This window comes from Nothoprocta perdicaria, unplaced genomic scaffold (assembly GCF_003342845.1).
Source record: "Nothoprocta perdicaria isolate Ctin4 unplaced genomic scaffold, notPer1 scaffold_95, whole genome shotgun sequence".
NCBI lineage: Eukaryota > Metazoa > Chordata > Aves > Tinamiformes > Tinamidae > Nothoprocta > Nothoprocta perdicaria.
In genome coordinates this window covers 2,741,106-2,765,882 of record NW_020456254.1, presented here as the reverse complement: position 1 = coordinate 2,765,882, position 24,777 = coordinate 2,741,106, and the positions used below count along the sequence as shown (strand labels likewise).

The following is a 24,777-nucleotide window of genomic DNA, read 5'->3' as shown; positions in this document are numbered from 1 at the left end:
CCATGATAAGTAGTGGCGTCTTCACCCAGGAATTCTGTCCAGATTTTTTTTTTTAATTCTTGGAAACTTATTCTTTTATGTGAAACAATATTTGCTTTCTCAATATTTGCTTTTCACTGCCTAGGTGCCAGTAACACCTCCTTTACTATTCTTTCTATTAGTTGGCTTATTTATGAGTGAACAGTAAAGACAGAGAACATTAAAACAGGCAAGTGAAGGTTGCAGGTCTCCATAGATACATGGAGGACTGCACTGCAAGGAGCTCGCTGGAACAGCAGCGTTGGTACCTGTGTGGTACAGGAGGATGTTCTCAGTCCTGCTGGGACGGGGTATGCTTTTGATGGTGGCAGTGAAAGGTTTATCAGTTGACTTCAAAAACCTGAAGGCAGAGACATGCTGTTCAGGGCGCAAGGGCCCCATGTTCATCCTAAGCTGTATTTTGGCATCGGACACGGAGAGTTCCTGATGAACCTCGCCAGCTCACCCGCCTTGAGCACCTTCAGAAGTCCCCTATGTACATGCTGGCCTTGCAGGTCAGCACTTTAGGTTTCCAGCTTAGAAAATGGTCGTCTTGTGTGTGCACATATGAGTGAGGGGTGATGGACTGGCTGGCCTGTTCAGTGGAGGTGACATCGGTGTGGAGTTAGAGGACACTGCAAATATCAGATCTATTGTAACAAGCACGAACCTTTATCAGTGATAAGTTAATATCTTTGCTGCTTTCAGCATCAGTGCATAATCATATGAGCAGATAGGAGATTTTGAGTCTTTATATAGCAAAAAGAAGAGAGTTGGTGAAATTCAGCTTGTTTTTCTGTGTAATATCATTCATTATCTCTTGCTCAAATAAAAGCAACTCGTGCATCAGGGCAACAGTCCATCAAGACTGTTGCCATGTGTTCGTATTTGGCTAGGGGTAATAAATCAGCCAATAAATATTTCAGTGGGAGAGGAAAGTGCAGATTTCTCTACCTTACCTCAAGCAGTGCCTCCCATGGAAGCAATGATACAGCCAGCTCTCTGAGGCACCCAGGTTTCTGACCCTGCCAGGGCTGCAGTGTTTGGAGTTTGCATGCCTTGAAGAAGGGTAGGAATGGATATAGGGTTCTCATGTGGAAGTGTTCCATGCTTAATTAAAAAAAAAAAAAAAAAAGAAAAGCCAAGGCTGTGCTGAAAAAGCCCAAGCCTGCAGGGCTGTGAAGGGCCGCATGTGGCAAATAAAGGTACCCCTATAGTGTGCTATAGCAAGCAGGCACGGAGCATGCAGTCCTTTCCCTTCTCTCCGTGGAGGTGGACGTGACATTGGTGCAGCAGATCCTGAGGGATCTCTGGCTTTGCAGGAGAAAGAGAGCTAATCAGAAAGGAAAGATGGTGACCTCTGAGCCTTGTGTTCTCATGGCAAGGAGGGACCGTCTGTGTCATCCAGCCCACGGCCTCTGAGAACCAAACCAAGTCCCGAGTACGAGACCTTGGAGGAGCAAAACCGAGATGAACCTGTCTAACCTGGGTGTTCTGTTTCTCATGGGAAAATTAACTTTAAATTATCCCATACACTTGTGAAGGAACACAGAGCATAGACTAAAGGTATTAATATTGTATTTAGAAAACTGGCTGAATAGTGCTGAATAGTGATTTATGACAGGAGCACCAGTTCAGCTCAGTTAGCTTTTGGTTAGTTGCATATAGTATATAGCTATAGCAGGATTTCACACCAGAAATTCACAATAACTTGGAAATGCAGTAGTTTTAAACATATATCACAATATTTTAATGATTAATAAGTATTGTATTTTGAATTCTAGCTGAAATAATTGGAAGTTTAATCCTGATAAATGAAGTACTTCTGTGCATGTCCCCAGACTACATGATGCAGTTGACTTCCTGCCACCCCAGAACTGTGGTACCGAGCTTCAGTGAACAGTTCAGTGACTGATTTTATGTTTTGCTTCCACATATTTTTTTAGATTTGGTTGCCAGGGCAATGGTGCACGTGATTTTTGAGACGTTAGTGGTAGTTCTAATGGATTTGTCTGTTAGTGCCTGGAAGTCGAAATATTTTCATAGTGAATTGTCTTAAAACATCATTTTATAATTTTTAGAAGTAAACACATTTTGCATTTAAATCTTTTTGGGAATTAATATCTGTAGCTACTGTCTTTGTGGGAAGATCTGTGAGCAGCTGATGGTTGCAGTGCAGAGGGAGCTTTTCTTCCCTGGATTGAACATACACCGGCAGCATCGAGATAGGGAAGGAAGGTGCTTCCAGAGTCAGCGCATTTGAACTTCAAAAACTTTGGTCTTTTTGCCAAGTCTGCCACTGTTTTGAGCAAGTGCAGGACAGTTATCACTTGAAGTGCTTCTCCCTCACTTTCCTCATTTAAAAACACAGATATTTTAGCTGACTTCCTTTGTAAAGTGGTTTGAGATTGGCGGCAAGGAGAGTATTTTAAGTGGCATTTTTCAGTGGAGGGCCAGGGGTTGGCTCAGGACACGGGCAGAGAGGCTTGGAGAGTTTTGTCTCCCCGTTGTTCGCTGGAACCATCCACAAGATAGTGTCCTTCATCCCGTGGCAACTGCTAGCACTTGAAAGGGTCTGGATGTTGTTATGGATTTCAGAGCAACCCACAGACCATCCTCTCCATACATTTAGTGCTAATTTAGCATCCATTTACCAGAGCGGCTGCGATTTAAATGAGTGTGAATCCTCTTAGCAAACAGTCTCTTTATGCCAGCGTGGAGCACTGGCCTGGAAAGCAGGAGCAAACCTGCTGGGCCCTGCAGACCTGCGTGCTGCTGCCAAAGCTCGGCTCAGTTTTGTGGGTTTTGTGGGCAGTGCAGCTCTGGTGTCTGTGCGAGGCCAGTGCTGCGGCCTGGTTGCTGAGGGGACATGCACTGGGGTGCTTCTCGTGTAGGTGTGCACACATGCACACGCGTTTGGAAAGCAGGATTTGGATATTTGGGTTGCTTTTGTATGAGTATTTTAACCACCAACTAGAGAGCTCAGACCAGAGCCAGGTCTGCATCCAAACATCAGTGGTCAGGCCTCTCTGTAACAGCTGAAAATACACATTTTGTCTGATATATCCAACTATCCCTTTTGTGTGGAAAACCTTTTCAAAAAAAATTTTAATGCTTGTATTTAAAAAATAGTTATCCGAGGAAATTGCAAGCACAGTGAAGGGTTATATTAATTGAATGTAAGATATTGAAAAATTTGTCTCCAAAATTTTTATTTTGGAGATTTTTTTAAAAGTCAAAGTCTTTGTGGCAGTAGTTGCAAGTGGAGCTGGATTTTTGTTTTGTTCTGTTTTTTTCCCTCAGTACTGCTTAGAAAATCAGCTGAAGCATTTATATTACAGAAATGATATAGCAGCGGGTTCAGCTCTTTTGTGCCTTACATGCTTGATTAGAAAAATCCCATTAATGATAGAAAATGCTAATCAGTACTGTGTTTTGCCAGCCACCACAGGCCTACGCATTCTATATAATCCATTGTTTATTAACCTAATGAAGGTCATTGCAGCTTGTGAAAGCTTGTGTGACAGCATATCAAAATGGTTTTAAAACTCTGTGTTGGTGGACTGCAGTGCCCGAATAAATCAAGGCTGGGTATTTACTTGTCAGACTGGTTGTGGTGTAAATGAGGGCTTTTTTCTGGGTGGAATGATCATACTGTGCTTTCATTTGTTCATTATAATTGTCAAGACAGACAAACAGTGCAGTGGTGGCTAAGCTGATGGTGCTGCCATTAAGCAGCAAGCCCCGTCTTTATTCACGTCTTATTGATTTTCCTTTTCTTTTCTTGGCAGGTGACATCACGCAGAAGGGATATGAAAAGAAGAGATCAAAATTAATTGGGGCCTACCTGCCACAACCTCCTGGTACGTGTATCTGTGCTTGCAGTATATGAAGATGTCAAGCGTACTGATAGTTGCCCCAGTAAAAATCTGCATCTCTGAAGAAGTATATGTGGCAGTAACAAAGCTATTGTTATGCAGAAACGCTTCTTCCATCCATTTTATGTATATTTATATATATATATGTCTGCTTTGATGTGTGTGTACATTTTTTACATATGTTGCCGTGGGTTTGCCAGTCATGTCTCAGAAATAAAATCAGCCCGGGCTCCTCGAAGAGCCTTTATTTATTATAAGTACTGTAGAAACAGAGAGGAAAACATAATGTTCAAACTCATTGCGACTTAAGCCAAATACAGCTTTCTAAAGGGAGGTGTACACGAGAGTGGAAGAGAACTTCATAGCTTTGTGCCTTCCTCCACTTCAGATTGGGCCCTTCCTGCCCAAATCTCCCTTGTGATGACACTAGAGAGGGGAGCCACATCCCCAGGGCTCAGCTTGTCCCGTGTGCCCATGACGAGTCACCACAGATCCCTTAGAGAGGGCTGGTCTTGGGCTGGTCTTAGCTGCCTTGCCCAAAGATGTCCAAAAAACTTGAGGCTGAATTTAATATCAAAGAATTTAATGTTGTATTGAAAATATTTCTCTGATATGTATTGATGAAAGATAGATATCAGGGCAAGAAAAGAGCCCTGATGAGACACTGAGTCCTGAGGTTGAAGGCGCAGCTCTGCGTGTCTCTGGAGGCCTCCGCTTCATGGTTGCCTCCCAAGCTCTGGCTGGGGCTTGCCTGTTTGTCTGTCTGAGGTCTGTTTTCATTGCAGGCTTGGGAGCATCACTCCCATTTTCTTCTGCAAAACTCTGCCTTACAGCACAGCTGATGGTTTTCTGTTTAAAGCACTCCCTCATACCAGCTAGAATGTTATTTTGAGGGCTTTGGATTCCCCTTGGTCTGCTCCACTGCTGAGAGCTTCACTGAAGGGATGAGCGTTACGGACACCTCAGGTTTCTGAAGAGACATGGCCTGGTTTGAGGGTGATGGTGACACCTCCTAACCAACGAGAAACAAACCCATTCAACAGAACTGTACTCTCATAGGTGCCATTATTTAACGTCTCGATATTCATCTTTCTGACCGGCTATCACCCTTCACACACTAGGAGTCTTCACAGGAGATTCTCAGGAGACTTCCTTCATTTTATTGAGCTACAGAGAGAGTGTACCTCGTTGTAATCCTCGGCCCAGTGGTGTGATTGATAGCACTACTTTACAGTTAGTTACATCTTTTTTTCTTCGCACAAGGAAACATGGCTCTTTCTGCAGAGATCTCATAGTCTTTTGGTCAGACTGTGTGGTTGACTGAAGCTGCTGGGGATTTGTTGTGCATGTAAAGATAAAACAGAAGGCAGAGAACCTGCTGAGGTTTGTCCTTCAAAGACTCTGTTGTGATATTGAAGTTTTAGATTATAATGAGGAGGAGCAGTGAGGCCTCTGTAAGCCAGTCTCCGGTCTCTGTAAGTCTGTAAGAGGTCCATGCAATAATTTGAAGAGGTTGTGACTGACAAACTGGCTGATTTAGTGCTGTTTCAAAGTCAGGAAGAAATTCAGTGGATGTTTTTTGTTCCACCAGTTCCCACAAAATCTTACAGCAAGGATGTGAGCCATCAATGAGTGAAGGAAGATTTTGATAGGAAGGAGAGGGAAAGAATAGTCACATGTTGTCTGCTGTCCTCTTGTGCGTACATCAATCTTGATGCTTCAGCTGATGGCCAAAAGAACTATTTGGTTACAGTGGAAGACATTACTTCCATTGTATTAATGTGTTTTCCATCAGAAAATGGTATTATTTGTGCTTGGGTCTTCGCTGTCTCTGTAGTTCTTGTTTGTTTTGTTTGTTACTGTTCAGACAAAATTGGAAACACTGAATTTTGGTATTTTCCTCCTAAGTCTTTACCTTCCCTGAATGGCTTAAGGTGCTTGCTCACTAGGAAAGGGGAGGCGAGTCCTTCCCAAGAGGAAGTAGGATGAAGAAACAGATGCTTTTGTGAGCCTCTGTTAATATCTCTGAACAACTGCAAAACTGCCAAATTAGTTATTCATTTGCTTGCTGTAATCTGCTTTGATGGGGAACTGCAGGATTTTATGAGCTTTGGTGTTAGATCGACATTCTAGAAATACTTCTGAAACAGTATGGAGGTGCACATGGCTCCTGATGGAGGCTTTGGGGAAGGGCTGGGTTTGCACTCCGGAGCTGCGGTCGCCAAACGGGAGGCAAATCCAAGGGCAGTTCCCCAGCGGAGCCCCTCCGAGTGCCCTCGCTGCCCCTTGGCTAACGCTCCTGCCGCCCATGTTGGCAGCGCGGACCATGGGCCCGCACTGGCGCCGTGAGTGTCCCGTGGTGTCTGTGCGTGCGTGTGCGTGTGTGCTGTACTGCATGGGGGCAGCCGCTCCACTCGTTGCTGTAACAAATGTAAAAAAACTAGACGTGAATTAATTAGTTTTTTTCGACTTGTTACAGCAGCGAATGGAGCTGCCGCGGTACGGTGTAGACTGCAACACAGTGAAGGAGCTGCAAGAAGAATGCTCCGCACTGCCAACATTGGTGTCTGTGACATCCGGGAAGCGGCCGCTAGAGAGCGAGCAGCCAGCACGGCAGGAAACCGGCCTCTCTTTTATTTTCGTTTTGGTGAGCACAATGAATGTATCTTTTCCAGTCCTTATCTGTCTGTAACTGTGCCTCCTCTGCCAGCCGCTGGTAGGTGCCTACCTCTGTAAAGTAGCCTCACAACTGCCAGGTGGCAATGTAGGAGAAGTGAAGGACCACTTCTAGAAGGCTGTTATCAACCTCTGCTTGCCTAAGACGTGATGGGAGGGAAGGAGGAATAACCCTTCTTGGCTTAACATGTGAACATTTAGCGTGTCCCTAGTGTTCCTTGCATTGATACCATGGAGGAGGTTTCGCACAACAAGCTGGCAAGGTGCAAGGTGGCACTTGTTTCTGGTTGCCTTTTGGGCAGTGACTCTTACAGAGCTTTGGACAGGTCCCAGCGTTTGGCCCACCGGAATCATGTGGAAGCTGTACAAATCACAGAATAACAGAATCATTAGATTGGAAGGGACCTGTGGAGATCATCTAGTCCAACCCCCTGCTCCAGCAGGGACACCCAGAGCCTGTGGCACAGGGCGGCATCCAGGCAGGTTTGGAAGACCTCCAGAGAAGGAGACTCCACAACCTCCCTGGGCAGCCTGTTCCAGGGCTCTGTCACCCTCACAGTGAAGAAGTTCTTCCTCACATAAATCTAAGCACCCCTCCTTCAGCACTATTTCATCTAGAGATCCCTGCCTGAACTCAGCTCTCCTGCAAGCTGCCTGGAAGACCCTCTTTGAGGAATGGGCCATGGGCTGGTAGGAGCAGACTCACGGAAGGACTTTCTGCACTGACACTTGTCTGTGACATGGACAAGTGGGCATGATCCCAATCCTGCCTACACAGCTGAGCCCTTCGGTCAATATTTGTTTCTGGGGATGTCCTGTGTCCCGTCAAGCAGAGAACCTCCTCCCACTCCCTGGCTTTGCAGCAACAATTTATAGGCCCCTCAGACAAAAGGTTTTCTCTTGCTAGTCATGTGGATGCACATAGGTGTCACCCGTGTACTTGTGCACCCTGCCACCAGGAAGTCCCGACATGGTGTAGGAGATGGTCACATGGAAGATAAGATAGGCAGTTCTGACAGCACAAGATAAACCTGTAAAAATATGAACCCCTTCAACACACCCATCCCATCTCATTTTGAAATAGGTTTGGTGTTAAATGTAGGGAGAATCTCTTGTCAGAGTCTGACTTGAGTTGTCTGTTGTCCTTTTAAAGTAGGGCTGCACTAAGATTCCCTGAATACGATGTGAGTAACTCTCTGCCCCAGTTATATTTTTTTAGTAAGTTAAGAATGCCTAAATTTAAATGGCAATTTCAAGATTAGCAGAATTAATGATATAAAACCATTTAAGTGCTAAATGTAGGCCCTGGAAAGACTGAGTATGTATCCATGTATAAACACATACATACATTGATATATACCAGAAGTCTTTGTTGTATTTCTTGGGATGCAATCATTTTGCATGAAAAGGGTAGCTGTTATTTTTCAGGAATAGATATGACCCTAATCCAAGAAAGGGAACTGAGCAGCCATGTGGCTGCTGTTCTTTCGTGGGATGCAGGAGCTCAGTGTTAGGCTCCCTGTTTTTCACAGGAAGATCCCGGAGAGCAGTCTTGTCCCACATGCTCTGCAGCAAATGTGCACAGATCTGAACATGAGGGATTTTGTCTCTCTTTGTCTCGGTTTGTGGTCTTCCAGCCAGGCTGCCCAACATCCATGCACTGGGAATAGATCCACCGCGTTTGGCAGTGTCAATGGCAGAAGGAAGAGGGGAGCCTCCTTCGTCTTCTCCATTGAATTCCACCTGCTTTAACTTAGGGAGACAGAACTACAGCTTTGTTTCCTCAACATGCTTTCGCCAGGATCTCAGTTTGTAACTGGAGATGTTCCATGCACAAATTAATATTTCCTAACAAGTTCATATGTCAGACATCTAAAAATAATAGTGAATCTGGACCTTTATGTCTGCATATACGTCCCAGCCAGCCTTGTACTGTGATCTTTCCCTTGCTGCCCCTGTACAGGAGAGCTCCTGACAGTTGGTAGCTGAAAGAGTAACCACTTGAACCAGCATTTGTTTCAGAATAATTTTCTGATGATTATCCTGATTAGATCAATCAGTCCGTTCTGGATAAGATAACATGGACAGCTGGATGTGTGCTATTAAGAGGAACCCTCCCTGCAAGAAAAATAACTAAATTACCTGTATCCCTCATAAGCTGTGTTTTTGCCCAATTTGCTTCTAGCGTTTTGCCAGGAAATTTGATTATTCTCACAGAACAGAGAGACGATGTTGTTATCAATTAAGTTTTTCTTCAAACAGTTTAGACATGGGTGGCTCATTCTCTCTTAATCAAGTGCTGTGTCTACACTAGATTACTCTCTGTAATTTCCCATCACTGGCACCACCAGTGTAGCTCTATTTGTAGCGTAACCATGTAGACCAGTCACCAGTGCTTTATTTATTATGGCTAATAAACCTGTGAGATGCAGTGTTTAAAAGGCACCCGCTGCTCCTTTCACAGGCCTCAAGACAGAAGGCTCCATCTCCCACAGCCTGAACAGCAGCAGTGTTAGGAAAGGGAGGAAATTTTAAGCTATGTGGAGCAAGGGCAATAATAAATTGCCACGAAGAATCCTGTTGACTTATGAAGAAGTAATTTTCTGTAGAATTGCAGGAGCCAATCTCTCTATCCTGTATTATGAAAATAAGACATATATATTTGTATATATCTGTAAGTGTGTGCATACATTGGCACACATCTATGAGTATGTGTGCATCTATTTGCTTTTGATTCTTACTACTGCTACCCCTTTGGGCTAGCAGAGTAAACTTGCCAATTATAATTTCATTTTCTCTTCCACGGACTAATTCAGCATTTTTTGGGTTGCATAGAGTGCAAGGAAATATTTAAAGCTTCATTCTAGAATTGAAACAAAACTTATATGCATATTCTATTAATAGCAACTAGTGTTCCTGAAACATCTGCCTTCCTAATTCTCAAAGATCTTAACCATGGGCTTTGCTTTTGCTGTGATGCCTAAGATCCCATTTATTATTTCATTTAAAAAAAATAAATTATTTAAATTTTATTATTTTCATTTATTATTTTAAGCATTTTTCATTTCATGATATCACCTCTGTTTCCTTTCCTGCAGTAAGACCTCGTAACATCAAACATTTTTCAGCCATAGGGCAAAAGGTATTTTCCCTCAGATACTTGACACCATAGTTGGAGTGAGAACTTTGGTGAAATATATATCCCTGTTCATGGAGAATATAACTCAATAGGAGAAAATATGAAGGTGTCTGTCTAAAAGTCTGACAAACAGTCAAGGTTTTGATTTGGACAGCAGATAATTTTGGAGCAGGGCAGCACATTGTTTGAAACAAGAACGTGTGCAGAAAGGGGTCAGTGTGATGGAAAGATGGGACGATTGGTAATTAATTAAACTTATCTAGTCAGGAATTCCATCTCCTCCATATTTTCCTAGCAAACAGTGGCTCGTCTTTCCTCCTGCCTTTGGTTAGGAGTATTTCATTTTAAATCTCCTTTGACTTTGGCTGATCCAGTTAATTTCTTATCTAGGTGTGGAGCTGAGGGGAAGAGTGAAATGCTTGTCAGTGCAGCAGGTCCCATTGGGGTGCTGTGGCATTTAATCTGTTTGCAGAGTGTGCACTGCGTTCATCACACAGCTTTGCTTTTAAAGCAGAATGGCAGTCATTGCAGAGAAGCACTGGAAATAATCTGAACTGAATGTAAATATTGGTTTTTAAACTGTGCCGAAAACGCCACTTCTCTGCCCTCCCCCTAGCCCTGGTTTTGCTGGGTTTGTCCTAGAGCTGAATCCCCCCGGGTCCCACTCTGTGGTTAGTTTTAGAAGAATAAACATAGCCCTTGTCTAAGAATGCCTCCTATTTCTGCTCAATGAGACTATTCAGCTTTTAAACGTTTTTAGATGCAAAATTTTGACACAGTTATAGGAAAAATAGATGCATCAAAGCAACTTGTCAGCTGTCATTAAGAAATAATTTTCCTCGGTAGAGAGGACAGTGCAGCCCTTGCCACCTTATCTGCACTTAGCACTGCTATTTAACTGCAGAAAGAAGTGGTAAGACTGGAAAGGAGGAACAAAGAGATGAAGGGGAAATAAAGAAGGGAAGAGGTGAAACCTGCTTCCAGTTGACAGCCTTGTGTCTTCCATGCACTAAAATGGAACTAGCCAGTCTGCTGGTTGCTTTAATAGCTTTCCTGTGGCTCTTCAGTTTGTGGATAGACACAGAAGAGATATAAACAAGTTGCCCATTACAATTTCTATATTGATGTATCAGTATTAAGCTGTCTTCCTGTATTTAAGCTCCTGATCCCATCTGAAGAGATGCAGTTAATTCAGCCGATGAAACCTGGAATGCTTTCCAGCTCCCTGCAGAGCTCTCCAGGCTTCCCAGGGCACACCTGGTTGCCTGGACATAGGCACCTAATGCTCTCCAGCATTTCCTGAGGCTTTAGGGACCTCTGCACACAGTGGGAACATACAAAACAGGACCTAAGGGGAGGCATTCCCATGTGGTCAAGCCAAGTGACCGCACAACATCCAAAGGGACGTTGGACTCTGTTTAGACCACTCAATTCTGGTGTAGGTTTGCATTGCTCCTAATGGGAGCTTAGCTTAACACCTTCTTGTAAACTAAATATAGGTGTCCTAATCTGCAAGCCGAATCCCATATTAGCCGTGTTAGATAAAAGAACTGGTATTTCTGCTGAGAGCATGGCTGTTTGCTCTGGTGCATCTGCTGCCTCTTATGTGTAATGTCATGAGCGTAATGCACTGATTTCTCATCCTTTTATCTCAGATATCTGTGCTGTGAGTACGTGCTTCTAATGTATATTTTGCTAAAATCCTTTGTGCCTGGTAACGAGTCATTGGTGCACTGAAACTCTCGCTTTAGATGCAAGACAGGGGAAAACGATTGCATTATTAAGAACGATGCCAGTTTGAGAGTGACTGTGATTGCGCCTGCCTGCGTGGTACTGGAGTGACATTATGAAAGCCATTTATTGCTCCACTGCCTCTTGAAATTTAGGAATTGATCCAGGTATGAATTCTCTAAGCCGGTTCCAGCACCACTTCCACTTTTTCACGGCTGCATTTCAGTGAAGCTGCACTTGAATAAGCATTAGCACTAAATCACAGACGCAACGTGCTGGCTGTGAAAGCGAGCAGATTTGGGGGTTTAGAAGTGCAAAAAGGCTGCCCTGCCTTGCTGGAGCCTTTGTGGAGGTGAACAGCTCTGCTCTTAACTCCTCTTGGTGTTTCTCGGGGAAGCAAATCCATCAAATGCTTTCCCGGCTTATAGGAGAGGAAGATAACTTGGTGCTCGGGTTTCCTTTGCCAAGGCCTTGGACACAGTGTGAGCTGCGAGGCCTCTCCCTTCACTATCATCTGTGAAAAGGAACCGCTCATCACTGATGTCTATCATCAGAAATAACTTACTTTAAATAAAGCCAAATATGACGTGGGAGAGAGAAACATGAGTTGGGGTGACTGATTGTTAAGGTTAGATGAGGAATTTCAGTATCTGTAGCGAGAGCAAGTAGCACTAAAATCGCTGTTTTATAAAGTCTTTTTTTGCCCATAGTTTCACAACGTGGTGGTGCCCGGGCTGTCGCCAACAGCACCGACCCCAGGGGCTGCCTGCAGTTAATCCCCCTTTTCCTTTCTAGTCAGGTTGTTGCACCTCAGTAGCGGCACCAAACTCCTTGTCTTCATGTGCCATCCCCCTGCCCAAGCAGTTTGTTGTGACACTGCTCTCCTCACCAAACATCATGATGCAGTAACAATTTGCAGATACGGTTTTTGTGTTTGCTTTTTGTGATTTTTTAAAAAAATACAGCCAATTTCCAGGAGGTATCTGACTGCTGAAAATAAAACTGATGAAACAGTGACTGTGGGGTGGATAGTAGAGGTTAGAACCTCGTTCAGACTGCAACAGGGGTTTCATATTCTGAAAACTGGGACAAAATTAGTTTTGTCTTTAATTTTGTGCTGCTTGTCCTCCGGGTGATGCAGGAGAGAAAGAAAAACACTAAGTGTACGAAAGGGGAGAAAAGATTTCTTCTGATTATTTAGATGCATCAAAAGCTAAGTTTGCCTGACTAAAGGAATATAAAAGCTGGAGAGCAAGTGAAATTACATAGTAGTGTGGAGAAAGAGCAGTTAAATGCAGAGAATTTGTTTGAATTAAAAAGTATGAATTAATAATTGCAATGTGAGTAAAAAGAGTTAAGAATCTACTCTCACTCTTTTATGTTCCCAGCCAACCAACCGCTTCCCCACAGAATCGAAGCAGACCTGACATTCCTCATGTTCCAAAGTTTTAAGAGGGGGAGCTGCCTTTGGGGACTGTTTCTGCATCACAAAGTCGTATGCAGAGAGTGCCAACTTTTAAAAAGATAACTATGATTTTTTAAAGATAGTACTAGTACTCATTGAAAGTCATAACTGCATTTTTTGTTATTCTACTTTCCATATAAAAATTCTTTTTTTCCTTCCTTAAGGTAAATTATTATCCTGTCCCAATAAGAAGGAATTGAATAATTTGGAAATAGTAATGGAAAATTGTTTTATATTTTGTTTGAAAATATGGACAGGTTTCCAAGTGTTGTTTTGTTGAATCCAGTTTCAAGTTATTTATTTTAAATAATTATTCTTTTAAATAATTTCATTAAAATGTACCATCAATCCTCAATGCAAGAGAATTGTTTTACTTCTACCCCTATAGTTACCTGAAGTTTGTAATTACTTTTTAAATGCAACAAATAATAGAAAACAAAAAATTTAGTTTATGTAGATTTTTGTTACTTTGTCTCACAGCCTAACAGAGAAACACGGTGCCTCTGTGCTGTATTAGAAATAAATTGAATACGGTACTTACAGGGTTTGTTTAATCAGATTCTTTTGTGAAAAAACAGTAGTGTGTTTTGCCACTAAATATTTCAGATTCAGGTTTGCTTTCTTACTTTCTTATCACAAGGTCTCTTTGAGTTTTGCTTCCTAAGTTTTTTCACTTTACTGTTCTCTGGAAAGTGGGAAGTAAGGCTGGTTTTTAGAGCTGCATATCTGCAATGCTGCTGTTGTGCTGCTGGAGTCTGGAAGCTGCCTTCAAGAAAATACCTTAAAAATAAAGCATGCAAGAAAAGGGATGAATACATGGTTAAAAAAAGGTGCTTGAATCCTAAATACTGTGTGACTAGGCATGGCATAGTAAGATGCTGCATGTATAATACTAAAACGCTGAGGTATTTCTGTTAGTTTGCTGAAGCAGATTGCTCTTTTAGACCTTGGTGATGCAGCTATTGTTTACCTTCTGGCCCTTGTTAATTGAAAATACCTATCTATTAATTACTGAGTTCTTCTCTGGCTTTATATTGTGTTTTTATGCAACTGGTACCATCAAACTACATGAGGTTTTATAGACACATATATAATACAAGCTAGCTAAGTTTTCTTGGGAAGTGTTTGCAAACGTTTGCCAGGAAAGCCTGAAGATGCGCTACAATCATATCCCTTTTGTTAGCACATTAAAGTATTTCATAGAATCATGGAATGCTCAAAGTTGGAAGGGACCTCTAGAGATCATCTAGTCCAACCTTCCTGCTCAAGCAGGGACACCTAGAGCATGTAAAGACACCTAGAGCATGTATTTCTTAGGACATTAAGTTTCTGGAATCCAATGAGAATGAAGTTTTTTTCTGTAATTCATGCAGGGGTGGACCAGGCATTGCCCCAGGAACGTCGCACTCCTGTCACTCCGTCCTCGTCGTCTCGGTATCACCGGCGCAGGTCCTCAGGGTCACGGGATGAGCGCTACAGATCGGGTGAGTAGAACCCGGAGCTGCAGAAATGGAATGATAAGTAGAAATGGGCGGTTCTGTTCTTTGCTTTCTAACACATTTTTGTTCAAACTCTTCCAGTAACTGCACTTGGGAAAGATCTATTGTAGGAATACAGAGAGTCCAAGCATGCAGAGGTAGGAATATAGAGAGTCCGAGGATGCAGAGGTATCATGAGCAAAGCCAGTTTGACTTGAATCTGGCCAGGGATGTGAAGGGCAGCTAAGAAGATTTGCTATCTTCTTACATCGCCAGGGATGTAAGGCTAGGGATGGTGTGAGTGTGTTGCTGAATGGGGCAGGAGACCTGTTGAGAAAGCACATAAAAAAATCTAGGTATTTAGTGCCATTTTTGCCTCAGTCTGTACTGCTAAGACTTATCCTCGGGAGTCCTAAACTCTTGAGACCAAGGGGAAATCTGGAGCAAGGAAGACTCACCATGGTGAAGGAGAATCAGGTTAAGGATGATTTAAATAGCGGGAATACACAAGTCAACTGGGCTTGACAAGATGCATCCACGTGGGCTGAGGAAGCTGCTCAGTGTCCCTGCGAGGCCACTCGCTGTTGTCTTCAAAAGGTTCCAGGCTCTGGGAGAGGTTCCAGAGGACTAGGAGAAAGGACATGACACTCCTGTCTTCAACAAGGGCAAGGAGGAGGATCAGAGGAACTATAGGCTGACAAGCCTCACCTTGATCACTGGAAAGGTCATGAAGAAAATGGTCTTGAAAGCTGTTCTGAAACAGATGAAGGACAAGAAGGTGACTGAGACTAGTTTCCCAGGATTTATGAAGGGAAAATTGTGCTTGGCCAACCTGCTAGCCTTCTATGATGAGAGGACTGGCATAGAGGATGAAGAAGGATATATATTTTAATTTTAGCAAGACCTCGAACACTGTCATCTGCAATACTCTTACTCCAAGTAGATAGGTGGACAGTGCATTGAACTGAACCCTTGCTGACCTGCTGAGCAGCATTCGGCTGGAGATCAGTCACTACTGGTGGAGCTCGGGGGTTGATACAGGGTCCAGTATGAACATCTTGGGAGATGGTATCATATTAGAAGCAGTGGTTGATACATCTGGTGGTTTGCTGCCATTCAGCGGGGCCTCAACAGGCTGGAGAAGTGGGCAAAGAAGAACCTCATGAAGTTCAGGAAAGGGAAGTGCAGAATCCTGCTCCGGAGGAGGAGTAATTCAGTGCACCAGTACAGCCTGGGGGCTGAGCAGATGGAAAGCAGCTTTTGCAGAGAAGGCCCTGGAGCAGCAAAGAAGCCAGAAGTCCTTCCCAAGCTCAACTATTGTGTGATTCTGTGAACACCACGGGGTTTTATCACACTGATTCTAATTTTGCAAATACCAGAAGAAAAATATTTGATTGGAACTACAGCAAGTTGGGAGCGTGACTGTATCCGAAATAGAAGCACCGACAAAAAGAAGATAAAATTAATTTTAGAGCTGAGCAAAACCCCACATGTAACAAAATGGAGGAAGTGATTGGTTTATAAGCAGAAGAAAATTGAGGTTTTGAAACTTCCTTAGTTCTTGAAAGGTGTGAACTGCAGGTGCTGTGCCTTAAGTGGGTGAGGGCAGGTGTGTCTGGGTGCTGTTTCAACCACTGAAGGCTCTGAGCTGTGGCTTGAGTGAGGAAAGGCAGCTATGGAGAGCAGTGCCCATGAAGCACATGCCAGAGGAGCCCCTGCTCGTGGGCAGTGTGAGCCAGAGGCAGCTGCCTGTGGGGGACACAGAGGAGCCCACTGTGGAACTCCTGGCTTCTGCTGGAGGAGAGAGATGCATCGTGCTGGAACAGGCAGGCACATTGTGCTGACACAACTGGAAAATATTGTAGAGAACTCCTTACTGAACCTTTTGCAACACATCACTGTGTCATTCCATTAGTCGAAGAGCTTGCCAGTCCTATTTAAAGGAAAATGAAACAATAAATGCTGGCAAAGGAAGTTAATGTGTGTCCAAACAATTTTGATAAATTTGAAAATTCCCTTCTCCCCTCAAAACCCTCAGGTTCATACAGTACACGCTGCCAGTTTTCCTTTGAATAGCAGTCACATGATCTGCATAATAATCCTTTGACATACAAACTTCTAGAAGCTGCTCTCGCATTACACTAAAAATTGTCTCCCCAGTGTTTTAAATAGGTACAAATATTATTCTTGGAATTGCTTAACTTACGGGTGTGCAACCCACGGTCCTCACAGGCCCTCACTCCGCGAGCAGTTCTGTTAAGGACACCTGTATTTGACTGTGCATTGAGAGCAGTCTCCATGTGATGGGCTTGCCACTTGGGAACTTAATACTTGGAGCCCGTTCGGGGATGAGGGGTGGGAGATGTCACGCACAGCTTCCCTGTGTGTCTCTCCTGATACTGCAGCAGTGCTCCGAGCTGCTGTCGCTGCTGCTTGGTTTCACTTGCTGCTTGCTGCCTTAAAAGGAAGGCAGGAGAAAATAATTTAATTAGTTCTTAGGGAAGCAGTCCAGAGGGGAAAAGCTGAAAGGTTGTCTGCCTGTGTGATTGTGATTTCTCAATCACTGTCAAAGTGCTGAATGCTGCTTCCTGCTGACCCGTCCTTACGAGCCTCCCTCGCTGTTCATTCCCTTTTCAAACAGCACCTCCGTTTTCACCAGTGTTTAGAAGCACACGCTTGGGCACGCTTGGCACGCTTGGGCACGGCTCTTCAGTCTAAGCCCTTACCCCTTTTTGCCTCGTGCCTTTAAATTCCCTTTGGCTTTGGTGACTGTGAGCCCTTCTGCAGCACGCCTGGCGTGCTGATAGCCCAGCTCACCGTGCACATACCAGAGCTTATCGTGCTGATGCCTTTCGTCTCGTGTGAGTGCTCGTGGGCATGCAAAAGGTCTGCTTTTATATCCGTGCATCCATTTATTGTCTTTAGTCAAACAATCCCTGGCTTAGGGAATTTAAAATCTTATTCTGGAGGTGTTCCATGAATAGCACATAAGGCCCTGGCTTAGGAGTAGGACTGAGCAATATACATAGACATATATATAACTAATAACTGCACAGATTGCGTTGGTGAGAGGAAGAATATGGAAATCAGTGCAAAGGGTTGCTTGTTATTAGTGAAGGGGTATAATCTTAGGAGAGTCAGGATTATGCTGTAAATTTTGATCTCCTTTTTGCTTGTCTGAAAATATCCTTGGTGTTAAAGCTAGAAAACTTGACAGTATTGTTGGGGCTTAAGGCAGGGCTTTGAATTCCTGCATTGATTGCTGTATGAAGTGACGCCTCAGCAAAATAAGCCCTGGAGCTCTCCAACAAATTGGTTTGAACAGCTACCAAGCCTTGGTTCGCTCAAACGAAAACTATATATAGTAAATGTCTGCAGAAGGAAATGTAAACTTGAATTCAATTTTGAAAGTTTATCAAATAAGTCTTTGTTTTTTTTCAGAATTCATTTTTAGAAGCTTTGCTAAGATGCAGTGCGATGTTCCTATTCTAAATTATGTTTAACCTCCTTCACTGCAGGTTATGATATTTTAAGTCAGGTTTCTTCCTGGTTATCTTGTCTCCAGTTTCAGATTCGGTGCGGTTAAAATCTTTTATTTAGCTTGTTGTTCTGCTGTGCTTAATACTCAAAGCATCTCTGCTCTGATCATAATACAGTTATTAGACCCTCGCTGTTACCCAGTTTCAGTACTTGTTATCATATTTGGCACATCTTCTTGGAAAAGGCCCAAAACAAAATGAATGTGCAGTCTTTATCCAATAAGTAATTCACTTCTAGGAAAACATTTCCCAACCTTATTTTTTTGCACAATTTATTCCAATTAACATCTGAAAGCAAATCCTCTACTCCAACTAGAGTTGATCAAAGTCCTCTTCTGCCTCTCCTTTGTAAGGTTTTCCTAATTGGAAGCCTAACATCCTGAGAGCCATCCAGCCCTCCTTGCATGCCTTGGCTTTTTATATAAATTTAGATGTCTGCAAAGATTGTTTAATGAACTCTCTGTGGAGACTCAAAATCATTGCTGCCACTATTATCACCTTCAACTTGTGCTCTTTTATTATGGAAAATGTCAGACTGTGACATTTTAAATCCCTACCTCTATTCTCATTCCAGTCTTTTTTATTATTATTATTTCATTAATGTTGTGAGTTTTTCAGCACTATAATTTTGAAAACTTGATTTTCAGGATTTTTATCTTCTAAATAAAACTGATTTTGAATTTCTGGAAAGTAATTTTTCCCCAAAATATTTCTGGTACATTTTGCACATTTAAGGTGGCTTGATTTTAGACTTCAGCCTACATGAGAATGTAGTCTAGTTCTTTAAAACAGTAAAGGTTGAAAATTTTCCTGGCTACTTCTTTTTATATAAGGAGCGATACCAAAATCTTGTTGTTACAGAATGTAACTGTCTTTGATGACTTCTCAGATGTCTAAAGAAACAGGTCAATTCTCTGAGAGTGGTAGCTAATATACCACTAATGCAGGCTTGAGCTATATATCTATCCTATAATATTTTAGTTGGGTTGGCTAATGTTAATGAGCAATTGTTATTTCAAAAGCACATTTGATTTGTTTACTACAAAGCATAAAAATTGTGTGAATCAGAGTCAGTATTTGAAAAGGTTTGGGAAATGTCAGTCGTGGTGTTGACTGTCTCTCAGCAGCTGCTGTTTCTTAGCCTCTGCCTGTGCTAGAAGATCTGGAGGCTCAAGCTGGCACTCAAGCCAAACGCTCATGTAGGCTGGATCACTGACTTCTGCCTAGGGGCTTCTCAGGCCAGTGGCTTTTCTGGCAGAAAAAAAAAGTCAGTTGCAGAGAAAATTGGCTTGTCCTTGAGTTCTGCCTCTGAGCAGAAGAGATGTTGGCATCTGGCTCGATGGGGCTCGAGTTCCGTGACGCTGCAAAATGAAGCCCAGATCTGAGTTCAAAGTTAGCAGTGGCCGTGTAGATTTAGCCACAGCTGGAGATGCAGCTTCCTTTCTTTAATACAATTTCAAAAGTTGGTTTCACAGCCACTTTTGGAAGCTATAAGTCTGTGGCTTTGGGCTGTTGTGCTGAGATCAGAACAAGAGGTAGGAATTACCTAGTGGAGTAAACACGTAGGTAGTCTGAGCAGCTTAGCTGTCATGGTCTCCTCAGCTTGTCTGGCTGAATTGCATTAAGCCAACAAACTACCAGGTTTTGCAGAGGATGTTTGTTCTACATGCCTGCTTTACAATCACTAGAGACTAATTATTTGCCAATTTACTATCATTCATTCAATTCTGCACCTTCTGGCACTGAAATCCCTCACGGAAGGACCAGAAGCTTCTGCCACCATTAGTTAAAATCCCACCATATCAGCTGTCCTGGTTTTGGCAGAAGAAAATGAGTCCTAGTGATTAGGTGGTGAAGTGGGTGCTCTGTGACCCGTCCACAGTGGAGTCCTGAGCTAATGCTCACCTCTGACCCAGCGTCTGTGGGTTTCTGCTCTCCATGCCTGCGCAGAGCTGGGCTCTGCTGCCACGTAAAGGCTGCAGCACAGTACAGCACCCCTGCTGCGTGGCACTGCGTCCCAGAGACCCCACATGTGCCCAATCTGGGCACGTCCTCTCAAACAGAACCTTTTTTCTTATTTCCTTACCTCTTTCCTTACTCATAGTGGAACCCCTTCAGATCTGTGTTTCTTAACTAGCTCTGGCATCCAGCATTCAGAGTCTGTCTCTTTTGGAGACCTTCAGTACCTTCAGTCCTCACACCCATACCCCTCAGATGGGTGTTCAGCACTTGGAGGAATGGAAAGGCAGGTCCTCACAAACCCTCCTTTCCAAAGGGAGACTCTGTGGCCTTTAGATTATGGCAGAACTCCCAAAAGAGAAAAAATACTTAGTTCTCCATCCCAATCCTCACAACTGCAGAAGCTTCTCATGTACTAGAACCTCTCTTTTACATTTTCCAGGACCAATTTGCTGCTTGTCAACATAAAAAGAAACAGGCAAAATAAATCATCATTAAAGGAGAGACAACAGTGTGTTGAAATGCCCATGCACGTGTTAGGAATGAGGTAGTACCTCATGGCACTGTGATTTCTGCTATACCCTTCGCATTGGATGGGCAACATAGGGCTTTGGCCGAGTTTACTGAATGCCTTGTTTTTCATGGACTCTCCTGGGCCTTGAAGATGGCCAATATCCTGCACTGCTTGAAGCAAATATAGTGCTTACAGAAAATACATCCAGAGGGCTCTGAGAACTGAGTTTCCAGATGTCAGCAATGATATGGGAAGTATCAGCATAAGCGATCTGTGCTGCTTTGCTGTGTCTAAGGGTTGGGGCACACCCAGCTCGCCTGCAGCTCAGACTCCTGTGAAAAAGCCTGTTTGCATTTGGCTCGGCTTGAAGGCCCCTTTTTGCTGCTCTTATCCCCAGAAGAGCAGCCGTTGCCTTTTCCGCTCTCCACAGAGCCTTGCAGAGCTTCCTGGCTCCCATCTCGCTTGCAGCATCATTGCACCTCCTTTCTGAGGCCTCCTTCATTAACCTGGAGCAAAGAGCAGCAAACGAGAGCACGTGCTTCAGGCACCACCCAGACACATTTTAAAAGCCACACAGTCAATGAGCTTAGGGCTGAGAGCTGAGAATTTGGGTATTTTAATGAAGACCATGTGTGAGGGGCTGCATCCCTCAGGTGACAGCTTGGTGGGGAGACCCTGCTGGCAAAGGTGGCTGTGGTGCCTTGGCTCCTGGAAGGAGAGTCTCCCTTCTCCTGCGGATTGTGGGCGAATTTCTCCCTGCATTTTTGCCCTTGTGAAGAGTCCAGCGTGGTGCACCGTGCTTGGAGGGCTGCCAGAGCCCGCCCCAGAGATTCAGCTGCCGCCCAGAACAGCTCGTTTTCCAAGCTCGCTCAGTCCTTCTTTTAAAAGACATCTTAATATAGGAGGTTTTGGGAGATACTGCCAAAACAAATGCATCCTAACTGCAGTTCTCTCCTGGCTCAAATTCCTGAGCCACCTTTCCCACACTGTGGTTCAGCTGGGAAAAGATGGAGCAGCTTATGCTGAGTGTGAGATGATTAAGCTTCAAAACAAACCAGGGCGATCAAAATAGGGGAACTAGCAGTGAAAGAAGGTTCCCTACAGACCCAAGCCCTAGAGAAGCTGCCGTCAGTGCTGAGGTTGTTGAGCTGCTCATCTGTAACTACGTAGGTACAAGTTTTACCATTTATTCCCATTTACCATCAGCTATGTGTGCGTACGAACTGCAACAAGGAGTGCTGACATGTTGCACATTTACAGCTTACCTATTTTTAAAATATGTTACTAGTTTGCATTTTGCATATGTTATGAAAAGACATTCAAGATCTCCTCTGGGATCTTTCCAGTGCTTAGAAGCAAGAAATCCAAACATGAAACAAAAAGGAATTGCATTCTGAGAGGATCAGAGTGCTGGCACATGGCAGGAGAAGGGATGAGATGTCAAGAGCTGAGGAATTATTTTTATTGAACCACCATCATGTAACATTACTCCAGAGAATAAAGAAGCAAGCAAAACAAGTGAAGATGCAGGAATTTACTGTGCATCAAGACAAGAAGCTATATGTGGTTTAATGGAAGAGTTAATCTGGAATCATGAATCTGGATATTCAGATTAAATTAATTGAAGTCTTAGAGACTTATTTAAAAATTAATTGAAGTCTTAGAGACTTAGCTTACTTACAAACTTAACTTTAAACCTACAACTCATTCAGTGCAAGAAAAGCTTTTGCAAAGATGTAATTCATATATGACCATGTCCTTGCTTTTGACCCAGCAGAAAAAATTTAAGGATAATTACAGAACTCTAGAGGAAAATTACTCAAATATCTCCAGAGAGGAACAAACAGAAAGCTGATTTACTTCAGATCACATAATAAGGGGGCCCAAGATGAAGTCACTGTATGAAGCTTACTTCCAGATTGCATTATAAATGAGATAATAAATATATGGAGGAATGGAAATTATTAGTGGGAGACCTATATATTTTGTGATTTCAAGTATTATTAGAATTGAAATAGTTTTAAGTCTCAGAGTTTAGAGAAAAACAGTTTGAAATTAACTCATAATATCTGAAGACTCCAAAATAAATCAAAATTGTGCCTTTCAATAAAATTCTCAGCAGTAGAGTCATAAAGAGCTCAGTCTTCAGTTTTGGTATCCTTTGTTTACCTCACATAATGTCTGTGTTTGACAATCTGTCCTTACAGCTCTCCCAGTTCTCTGTTCAGCCTTTATTTTCATTGCACCTAGCGCTATGGAATATCGCTATTGATATATGAAGAAAGAAATTATGGCAATACTTTTCTTCTTTAGAACTAAGATTTCTGAGTGCATGAGAACATGCAACATTGCTGCAAATGCACCCAGGGAAGTGGATGGACAGCTCCGTAGCTCTTCAGCAGCAGCTAAATGACACTGTGTTTTGTCCTCCTCCACTGGAATTGTTTGCTGCAGTGTCCTCCAGAAGCCAGGCCCTTTTCTTTGGCACCTTTGTGGGAGTGCAGGTGTTAGGTTTTCTAAGGCGCTATCATTTTGTTGTCATAAACTGTGAAGGTCTACAAAATCTACTCCCAAATTCATGAAAAGTCAACAGAACTTCAGCTGCATATCCATGTACTAGAGTCACCAATTTCCAGGAAAACCTGAAGCCCACAATATATATGTATAAATATATAAATATACAAATCAAAGACTGAAACTCGCACACTTTTTTTTTCTGAAATACTTATCTGTCAGCAACAATTTCTTTTGTTAGTAACTTCTAGTAACCCAGATATGAATAAGTAGCCTATGAAAGCAGATGTTCATACATTCAGTAGGATATTTACTGTTTGTTGTGAATACCATGTTTTAGAGTTGATAGCACACCTGCTTGCAGCTGCGGAGAAATCAGGTGTCACACTGTTCAGGCTGTGTGTTTTCCTATCTTAATGCTGGCATTTTTTAAAAATTATTCTGACACTAGTTTATTGTAGCATCACCCACAGCAAGGTCTGTTGTTTTACATGGACTTACTTACCTTCACATTGCCAGAGGTGAGGTGATTTTCCAAACACTCATCTTTGTTGAATAAACACAGCAATTTCTATGAAATCATTTGCCATGAAAATATAGTATCTGCCCGAATATACGGTCACTACTGTCAGCCAAGGCCAATCAAAAGACAAAGTTTAATTTTAATCAGTTCTGATGATACTGCATCTACCATGTCTCACCCCATTTACTGCATCCTGATTGCATTTCCAATAGATGTAGCTACTAAATTATCTCTAGTCACAGTATTTACAGGCCATGTATTAGGAAATGAATTCTCGGTATATCCTTAGTTTCCATGGTAGCTACAACGAAGGTCTGATTAAACTCATAAAGAGACTTCCATGCTTTCAACTCTTAGTTTCCTATAAAGCAGCAATTGCTAACCTTTCCTCTTTATAATTACTCAGTATAGTCTTGCTATACTTAGCATTGTCTTATCTAGAGTTTTCAGCCACAATTCAGGTTTGATATTGAGTATTGGTGGATTTGAAAAGCTGTTTCCCTTCAGGATCAATTGCTTCTCTGTAATAACTCACAGTTTGTTTTGATGCTTCCATTGCACCAGTTACTTATATATAAAGGCACAACTGCCCTTGCTCTTACCCCCTGCAAGCCTCTGCTGCTGCCTGCTCGTACAGCTGTTTTTCTTGATACAGCCCCAGATGGCAGCCTCCCTGAGACACAGGCTTATTTTTGGTTTTACTCATTTGTTAAATGTCTGACTTCAGGGCTGATCCTCTCCTGCAATATAAATAATACATAAATATGTATTAAATGTACATAAATAATCTCTTATTAAGAATCCTTTGGCATTCTAACCTCATTAGTGTGGATCACCAACCTCCTTGATCTTAATAATTTGCCATTCTGTAATTGAGTCAGTTAAATTTGTGAGCTATCCCATAGAAAGCGAGGCTGCTAAACCTTCTCCAAGTCCTCAGGCCAGTCCTGTTCCCAGGCATATGATTGTGTTAACAGGAATTGGTTACTACAGCAAAGGAAGAGAGATTGTTTCCAAAGGCAGGATCGGCAAAGGCAGGAATAGCTCTGGGGAGAGGAATTAGCTGAAGCAAAAGGAGCCGGGAGATGGAATGGGTGAATGTAGATCACATCGAGGCATGTCTCCCAGCAGCTGCCTTCCCTGGGGGATAAGCTCCCTGGAGGAGGAGATGGAAGCACCATTACTTCAGATCCTTAAAACTGGGCTGGAAAAGATGACAGGAGTTTCTCTAGGTAGGTAATCTCAAGTCTTTACAGCAAAAGAAAAGAAAATATACAAGCTTGTTTTTTTTTTTTTTTACTGGTGTGTTTCTTACCCAGCTGGTGATTGGGTATCAAAAATGA

General features: G+C 42.8%; 1 protein-coding gene across 1 annotated transcript in view; it reads left to right on the top strand.

Annotated features, from left to right (window-relative positions):
• The first annotated feature begins 3,736 nt into the window (after window positions 1–3,736).
• The window catches only part of DIP2C (disco interacting protein 2 homolog C), a 134,799-nt gene continuing 113,758 nt past the window's right edge, over window positions 3,737–24,777 (top strand). Inside the window, exons 1-3 of the mRNA XM_026053001.1 lie at window positions 3,737–3,881; window positions 6,376–6,543; window positions 14,281–14,391. Of these exons, the coding sequence (XP_025908786.1) occupies window positions 3,737–3,881; window positions 6,376–6,543; window positions 14,281–14,391 (424 nt within the window). The remainder of the gene's footprint in view (window positions 3,882–6,375; window positions 6,544–14,280; window positions 14,392–24,777) is intronic.